The sequence below is a fragment of the Thamnophis elegans genome, chromosome 6 (assembly GCF_009769535.1).
Source record: "Thamnophis elegans isolate rThaEle1 chromosome 6, rThaEle1.pri, whole genome shotgun sequence".
Classification (NCBI taxonomy): Eukaryota; Metazoa; Chordata; class Lepidosauria; order Squamata; family Colubridae; genus Thamnophis; species Thamnophis elegans.
Window position 1 is genome coordinate 54,384,637 of NC_045546.1, and position 9,176 is coordinate 54,393,812.

A 9,176-nucleotide genomic window follows, 5' to 3' on the forward strand; every position below is an offset into this window, starting at 1 on the left:
CTTCTAATACTAATATTTACTATCACTTAGTTCTAATACTAATAGCTACTATCTAATATCGCTTAGTTGTAATACTATTTAATATCTACGATCTAATATATCCTACTTCTAATATTAATATCAAATATATCCTACTTCTAATAGTAATATTTACTATCTAACATCACTTATTTCTAATGCAATATCTACTATCTAATATCGCTTAGTTGTAATACTATCTAATATCTACGATCTAATATATTCTATTTCTAATACTAATACTATCTAATATATCCAATTCTACCTGATATCTATTAGTTCTATGAGGTTGACTGGAATCACATAATGCCAGCCATCATTTGGTATTTAAGATGCAGTTTGGACCAAACTGTTTTTCCAAAAGAAGCCTTTTTTTTCAGATGGTATCTTGCGATTGTTTTCTTCACTGGGTGTTGAAGAGGTGTCCTTTTGTCTTTCCTTTGGAAATCTGGCAAATGATGGCTCATAATTGGTGACAGAATCTCCCATAATGTCGGCTATTTCACCCTGTTGCCTGTTCCTTGGTCTTCTATTGCATGTCATCTTTGGGTTGAGTAAGGAACCTGTTGAAGGATAAGCTTGATGTAAATTTTCTCACATATTTCTCCTATATAGTCTCACATATTCCTCACTTAACCAACAGTTGCTTTCCATTCAGACTTCTGATGCTCTTCCCAAATCATTCATGACCCAGTTCCAGAGTTCTGATGCCATTCCCTCCCCCTGCCCTGTCACATGACTCTCTTTGTGGCGAATTGCTGCATTTTGTTGCTTGTAACTAGCCTTTTGAGCCAGTTTCTGGCAAAAATGGACATAAAAATTCATTGTTTTGCTTAACAACCACAATGTTTCCTTAATATGCTTTATATTTAATAATAACTTACTTTACATTTAAGACATTCATTTAACAAACACCATAAAAAAAGTTTTAAAATCAGGTTGGTAACATGGATGCCTTGATTTACTACCATAATAACTGAAAATTCTGAGCTCCATTACAGTCATAGTTTGAGGACTCTGTATATTGGATAGCAGCAGCATGATAGCAAGATGTTAGATAAACCCTTCAGTGGGAAATGCAAGGGGATTCTTTCATACTGCATGGGACAAGGCAATGATAAACCATTCCTGTATTTCATTCAAAAGTTCAGAGTTGCATGAAGGGGTGAGAAATACACTCTCCTCGCTAATTCAACATATATGTTGAATGTATATGAGGGAGGGGTGTGGGGGAAAATGTGTGTGGCTTTAAATTTGGAGGAAGAAACAGCAATAATGTGGTCTTGGGGTATATGTAACATGAGGGAATAAAGCTATTTCAATTCCACAGCCAATCTTATATTCCAAATTAAAAGGCTGTAGAAGTCATCAAAATATGTCAGATTCTACCTCGGTTTGATTGAATATGATCTAAATAGCACACAGATATGCTAACATCCTGTAACAAAGGACTTTTGAATTTAGTGGGCTTTCTTAGTACCCATAAAACTTGTCTCCCCTTATCTCTCACATCTAGAGAGAATGATGAGAATAATCCTGTTTAATCAGCACTGATGACTATTAAATAATGAGATCACAAAATGCAGTATTGCCATTTTAAAAGAAAAAATAGAGCAAGGATTTGAAATTTTTTTTGAGAAGGAAAAGAATTATCATATTTCTTATTTCACAATAAAGCATGAAACAAACTCGGTGCTACCTTTTGGAGAAGAACATGAATCGGCTTTCTCTGGATGACCTTTACGAATCCGGTGTGCATAAATATTTCTGATGCCTAGTTCTCGGTCTCTTTCCTAAAGAAATGCATTATTAAATTTATGTTGATAATATAGTTTATTGTATTAATGTCATTTCTTTAGAGATCATACATTTCACTGCATAACTCCCCCGAGTATTTCATTTTATTTATCTGTATTTTAAATATTTGCTTAGGCATAGTTTGTTCAAATACTTTCTTTTCTATAGATTCTGAAGGATAAATATCCTTTCCCGCCCCCCTGGAACAGTGAAGGTTTTGACCAGTGTCCCCCCCGCCCCCGCCTCAATTTTCTATCACTAGAGGCCTTGATTTTCTATCACTAAAGGCCTTGATTTTCTAGAGGCCTTGATTAACATATTTTGATGTTGGGGGACACACTTTTCAAGTATCTGTTTCTAGAAATGGTAAAGTGCAAATGGCCTAACATCAAATTAATATATTTCTGCAATCTACAGTTTAGATAGTTACAGGCTGAAAGAAAGACTCCCAGAACAAAATAGGCTTACTGCAAATGAGCATTTAGTAAATAGCATCTTGGATGCCTTCCATGGTAAGAGGAATGTAATTTAAGCTTCTAAATACCTTAAGTTTTTGCTTCAGCGACTCCATTTCTACTTGCAAATTTGCAATGATTGACTGAGCTTCAACAGTCTTTTTTTTCTCAACCGCTAATTGATGTCTAAAGGAAGCAGTGTTCAACAAAAGCTGCTTTTCCAAATCCTAAACACATCAGAAATAAACCATCAATAAGATTATTCAATATTTACAATCATACAATATTGAATTAGAAATTAGAGGAAGGCAACTGAAATTTTATCAAGTGTTTCCAAAAAGATGAAAATCCTCAATCTCAGTTATAATACTCACAATTTTTGAAATGGCAACTGACCCACGTTGTGGAAGAAAAATATCCAAAATAATGTGTATAACCAAAAATAAGATCATATGATAATCACAATTTGTTATACAGATTAAGGAGAAAAGAAATAGATAGGTAGATTTTGTTCATTTCAGTTATAATAAAGTCATGATATGCTTCATTTTTCCCTTGGTATGATGCCAAGTAAGGTAGGTTAAGTCAATATACAGTTTTAAATGTGCTGGCTAGACTCATGTCATCAGAGATGGACTTTTTCATCTGATTAGTTAAAACAAGAGTCATTCTTTCCAAAATGTGTATGGTTTGCTAATTGCACTGTGGCAGATAAGACAGCACTCTAGAGAGTTAACATTATTGCCCAGAGGATCGTTGGTTGCCTCTCCCCTCCTTGGAAGAGCTTTTTAGCTCCTGCTGCCTTAAGAAAGTTCAAAACATTCTTAAAGATCCATCTCATCCTGGGCATCTCTTTTTTTTTTTAATTATTACCATCTAGCAGACGGTACAGGATAATAAAAACAAGGACAAATAGACTGAAAAACAGCTTCTATCCTGGAGCAGTAACTATATTGAATTTCACTGTATTGTGTAATATTGATGTAGTATCAGGGATTTCAATTCAATTGTATAGAATGTGAAGGATGTGTGTTTTTATTTTTTATAGTTTTCTTATCTATGACATACATTGAAGATGGGATTTAATTTGGTCGTATGAGGTGCAATGACAATAAAGTAAACTAAAAAAAATAAATCTCAATTTTTTTATACAACTGAGCCGAATATGCAAAAATGAAAGGAAGTGTGAAAAGCAAGAGGTTTTGCACAACATCCATTAGAAACCTCCAGGTAGTGTTTTTCCACCTTCCTCTCTGATCGTGTGGTAAAAATAAGATCCATTACTTAGCTAGCTTGCCCATATCAATTTTAATACACAATTCCGCCTCTCTAACTATCATCTTCTCCTGGTTTTCCTACATTCCTCTTCCAATAATGTCTTTTTTATATCTAGAGATTTTAACTGCATTGATTGATATGAAAAAATGTCGCTAAAACTTTCCTTATTGCATAGTTGTTCAGCTTCTCTTTTTGTTTCAGGACTAATGCAAGATTCGTAAAAAGCCGGCATTATACAAAAAGGTCCTACTCTATCTGTTTTCCTAGAGCTGGGATGAAGGAAGAAGTCATTGGTAAAAAGTCATACAGTTCCCAGCTAGACAAGCTAGACTGCATCAGTGAAGTAAACCTAGGCTGGTAACCGCCAATCACAATTATGTTTTATTGGTAAAGGGTGCGAAACATTATTCTACCAATGATGTATAAAATTATTATCTGTTCTAGTAAATAACAAACTCCCAGAGAACTGAAGTGTGATCTCTGGGTAACAATGTAAGGATCTAAATATGAATGGATTTCCTTGTAAAACAGAACTTTGGGGAAGCTATTCTTGTTTCTAAATTTTGTAAGTGCAAGATTGATGTTCCTGCTTGAGCAGGTTTTCTCTTAAGGTCAATAACAAGTGAATCTTGGTGACTTGAGGATGGGGCCTGTAGAAAATGGTCCCTATTGCACGCTGAAGCAAGTCAGCTTAAAACATTTATTTTAAAGATTTTACGATTTTATTTTATTCTATGACCCTCTAGAGAGTTAGGACAATTAGGCACAAACACTTGGCCGTGCATACTTCAACCCAGCCTTCTGCCTCAGCCTATTTATAGCCAGCTTTCTTCCTCCACTGCCTCTCCCTGCCATTTTCCACAACCAACAGGCCAATGGCCCTCCCCACTCACCCTACGTCTCTCTGCCCATTTGCCCAAACATCATTTGACCTGGGCCTTTGGCTGCATGGGACAAATAGCCCCCAGGCAATCACATGTCAGGCAGAAATAATGGTACAGGGGCAGCGTGCGATGTAAGATTTTTTTTTTTTAATGTACTGCGGCTGTTCCACAGGTTTTGGGTGCTCTCACCAGGACCAGAGGGAGGGTGAGTAGCAGCTGCTGGAGCCACTGGGTGGTAGTCAGGTGTGAGTGCATTCGGGGACCAGGGGACTTCACAAAGATAGCTCAGCTCGCAGCTCAGTCAGTTCCAACAAAAGAAGAAAGGAAGAGCAAGGCTGGCGCAGCTTCTGGCATTGTGGAGGAGGGGCTAGGAGGTTGCACAGATGAGTGGCAGGGTTGGCACTGCTTTGAGTGTTGTGGGGGCAAGACTGACATGGCTTCTGCCATTGCAGGGGGGCTGGAAGAAGCATGGCAGAGAACAGGTGGCCCATGGGTTGGGAGATCACTGCCATTGCCATTCTGGCCCACAATTGCAGGGGGGGGCGGGGTGGTTGTGCACACGAAAAGCAAGTCCAGTGCACTTGGGGGGGGGGGCAGCTGAACTCTCTGTTAGGTGTCATGCCAGTATGGCAATGGTGGGGCTCCCACAAGCCACATGCCACCTCCGTTCGCCTGTCATGCTCCCACACATCCCTGCAATGGCAGAAGCCATGCTGACCTTGCCATCCACTTGTGCAACTGCGCCCCCCCCCCCCCCCCCACATACATACAATGCCAGAAGCTGTGCTGGCCTTGTCATCCTCCTCTCTCTTGTTGGAGCTGACTGAGTTGTGAGCGAAGCTGTCTTTGTGAAGCCCCCTTGAGGTGCCCCTTGCTCTGGTCCTGGTGCTGCCAACGCACTCTTGCCTGTCTTCCCCCCCCCCCCCAGTGGCCACGGCACCTGCTACTCACCCTCCCTCCGGTCCTGGTGACATATCTGCAATGGCCAAGGGATTGCCTGGGGAGGAGAAAAGCTGGCTGTAAATGGGCTGAGGCAGGTGGCTGGGGGCAAAGGAGGGGCGGCCAAGGGTTCGTGCCGAAATGACCCATTCTGCTCACAGAGCGCCACTATGTAGTTCTAAGCAATGTATGTTGCACATTACCTGGGTTTTCTTATCACTAGCTTCCAATTTTTGGGTAAGTGATGTTAATTTATGCTGAAGTTCTCCTCTCTCTTCAAGTTTTTTGTCTTCACAAAGTTTCTGCAATGCCTGCAAGGCGTCCTTTGTTTTTAAGAGTTGTACTTCAACGTCTCTCAGCTTCTTGGAAGCCCTGCGCTCTTCTTCCTGAGATTTCCTGAGATGTGCTCTCAGACTCTGCACTTCATTCGACTGCGTGGCCAAAAGATCAGGCAGGTTAATCTCTGCATTTTCATACTTACTGATGGTTTTTAAATGTTGAGACTGAAGACGCTTCAACATTTTGTTTTCCAAAGTAAAAGTCTCCAATTTATTCTGCAGAACAGCCACTTCATTTTTCAGTTCTTTAATTTTATGATCCCTTGCTGACAATAGACGGCAAGCCATGTTATTTTTCTCCTGATTATTGATATGGTCAGTAATAAATGGGGTCTTCTGCTTAGGTTTCCTTTTAGGCAACATTTTACCTCCTGCATTAAACAAATATGAAGGTGCCATATAAGATTGAGCAAAATAAGAATCACCTAATTTTACATAAGCCTCACAGCTAAATGCTCAAATCTATCACTGCATAGATTCACTTCCTTTTATGTAATATCTTTAGTCAATCTCTGATACAACTATTTGTTGATTGACTTGTTCTGAAAAATCATAACCTAATCAGTGGTGGGATTGAAATAATTTAACAACCGGTTCTTCCTAGTGATGGGCTAGGTGGACGTGGGTGGATGGGTGGAGTCATGTGACTGAGTGGGCCAACTTTACATCAATTGTGTGGTTGGTGCCTGTATGGGCCAGGTGGGGTTGGGGAGGGAATCCAGGAGTCTCTGGTGGGTGGGGTGGAAGGGAAGAAAGGAAGATCCTGTGTGTGTGTGTGTGTGTGTGTGTGTGTGTGCATGAGAGAGAGGGGGGGGGAGAGAACACACTGCCAAGTCGCAGAATTGGCAGAAGCAGCACATTTCAGTTCCTCAGAAACTGCATTTTTTGCACACAGCAGGATTCTGAGGAGCTTCATCCTCTTCTGCACAGAGAGCTTATTACTGGTAATGAGGGCTTATGGAGTGCGGCGGAATGTACACCAGTTTCTTTTTCATAGCAACCAGCTTAATAGCACTGAAGGTGGGAGAAGGGAGGGAGAAAGCCTCTTGATTCTTATGCATGTCTTTTCACTTTTCACTAAGTTTAAAGATGTGTTTATCTGTATGTGTTTGTGGGTGGTGGGGAGCAAAGCTCTTCCTGAGAAGAGATATGGCGATCATTATGTATTTTCAGGGCAGCAAGAAGATTCGGGATCGAGCCGATTAGAGGACACTTGAGATGCTAAAATGGCCTCAGGAGAGGACAACCAAGGCAAAGAGTGCCATGGAGGGGAGGGATGAGGGGCAAGGGACGGGGCCAGCCACTGGTGGATCAGCTGATTCCCCGAACTGGGTCCAAAGTTAACAACAGGTTTGGCTGAACCGGAAGGAACTAGCTGAATCCCACCTCTGCTTAAGCTCTCATAATATTAGCTTTCATAAGACATAGTTTCTATGCTCACATAATATGCTAAGACAGTATTTAGATAACTTTAAAATGCATTGACTCTAACTCCTAGAATTCCTCAGCCAGTCTTGCCTAAAGCACGATTGCTAAGCCAGTACCCTAATCACTATACAAAACTGACAATCAGATCGATAGATATACACATACAAACACACAAACATACACACCATATCTAAATAATAATAAAATAGTGAAAGTAAAAAAGAATGAAAGAATGACCGCTCAAATTTGCCAAATCATTTTTTACATACACGACCATAATTCCTGTCTCTTAGCTTATTTATTGAAATCCTGCTACACTGACATCTGTATGATCATGATAACTGGTAAACTATACCCATCAACACAATCCCCTCTCCTTACATCGAGGGAGAAATTACTGACTGAGGGTGTTGAAAGCAGTACATCGATATATTAATGAACTACATACAGTTTAAATGTTTTTAACAACATTCATATGACTTCCAAAAATATAGTGTTTATTTTCTACAGTACAGAAGTGTCAGGGTAGCTCAGCAAAAGTGCAGTTATGGCACGGCTGCTTGATTTTCAGCAAAGGCTTGGCTGCCATTAGTTCGGTTGCAATCTGCCAACTACAATGAATGCAGCAGTGTTCAAGGTGACCAATGACCTTCTTACCTTTTGGATGGACATCATTTCCCTTTTTCTTCTCTGGTAAGATCCGCTTTTTAGTTTCTAGTTGGTGGAGCAAAGGGATGGTGAAGCTGCCACACTCTTCGCTTGTGGAGGTCTCAGAGGAGTCTGAGTGAAAATCTTTGTAACAGTACTTCTGAGAAGTTCCACAGTTGTTCTCCTCTGAACAAATGCTGTCCTTTCTGCCATTGACAGCTCTTCTTGAAGTGTTATCATGAAAGTCACTGGAATAGTTAAACAGAGAACTTCCAGACTGGATGAAACATAAGCTACAGCTACTGTCTTGACTGTTGTTGGTTCTCTTGGTAAGCCTACCTGAAGAATTGCTTCTTCTACATTGTCCACAGCTCTTATCCTCTTGGATAGAATGATGAAGAACACCAGAAGCTGATCCAGAAGCCATTATTTCACCAACGACAGGGAAGATGGTCAATTTTACTTTAAATTTCCCAAAGGAAAAAGCACTGTAGTCAGACAAAGAAACAATGCATGATGTAAACATTTCCTTAAGGCTTGATCTTCTAGGTTTAAAAATTGTTTGTTCTGATTCTGTGCCAAAAAAAACCACCACAATTTTGATCCCTTTCCTTATATTATTTTCTTGAAGAACTAATGGATTTATTAATTAATATGCTTTTTTTCTTAGCATTCTCATTAGTAGAATGCAATGACTACAGAGCCCTGAGTTCTTTCAAGGAACTAAAAAGACTAAAATAATAAAATTACATTTGTCAGAATACCTGGACTGACATTCAAATAATAGAATAACAGAGTTGAAGGGACCTTTGAGATCTTCTAGTACAGTGATGGAAAACCTTTTCCTTACAGCCTGCCAAAATTGCACGCCCCCGTGTCCACTCAATCTCCCTGCCCACCTGTGCATGCACATGTGATACCCCCCCCTGGACTCCCCAGGCTTTCCGGAAGCTTTGGGTGGGCTAAAACAGCTTCCTCTGGCACCCTGGAGGTCCTATGGAATCCAGAAACAGATCATTTCTGAACTTCTGGTGGCCTGTTGTGGCCGTTTTTCACCCTCCACAGCCACCAGAGCCTTTCCTGAAGCCTGGGGAGGGCAAAAATGGCCTCCCCTGGCCCTACAGAAGGGCGAAAAATAATGGGTGCACCGGAGCTGACAGCTAGCACAAGTTATTCCTTGCTAGTTCAGACATCTTCCAACATTTAAGACAAAATTAAAAAGAGTCTGCATTTTTTTGAGGAGAGGAAATCAAAAAGAAGAAAAGATTAGTCCCCATTGCTGAAATAAATTCACATGCAGATAAAAAAATATGACCTAGGAAATTACAAGAGAGACAAACTACAAAGCAGTTGGAAAGAAGTTTCTGAGCCCAACATACATTTAAATATAT

The 9,176-nt window shown here is 40.1% G+C and overlaps 1 protein-coding gene across 1 annotated transcript; it reads right to left on the minus strand.

The window, feature by feature from the left end:
- Window positions 1–345: 345 nt before the first annotated feature.
- LOC116510720 (lebercilin-like protein) lies at window positions 346–8,212 on the minus strand. Its single transcript, XM_032220370.1, has 5 exons — window positions 7,795–8,212; window positions 5,575–6,080; window positions 2,360–2,497; window positions 1,718–1,811; window positions 346–581 (listed from the first exon to the last, which is right to left on the minus strand). The coding sequence occupies exons 1-5, from the start codon at window positions 8,210–8,212 to the stop codon at window positions 346–348; spliced, it is 1,392 nt and encodes a 463-aa protein (XP_032076261.1).
- Between the last annotated feature and the right edge of the window lie 964 nt (window positions 8,213–9,176).

What these genes read in the sequence shown, in the direction of transcription:
- LOC116510720 (XM_032220370.1), bottom strand. Translation starts at nt 8,212, where the DNA reads ATGGCTTCTGGATCAGCTTCTGGTGTTCTTCATCATTCTATCCAAGAG. An exon ending in AAATGATGTCCATCCAAAAG is followed by an intron (nt 6,081 to 7,794) that starts GTAAGAAGGTCA and finishes TGTTTAATGCAG; the next exon opens with GAGGTAAAATGTTGCCTAAA. An exon ending in TTCATGTTCTTCTCCAAAAG is followed by an intron (nt 582 to 1,717) that starts GTAGCACCGAGT and finishes ATCCTTCAACAG; the next exon opens with GTTCCTTACTCAACCCAAAG.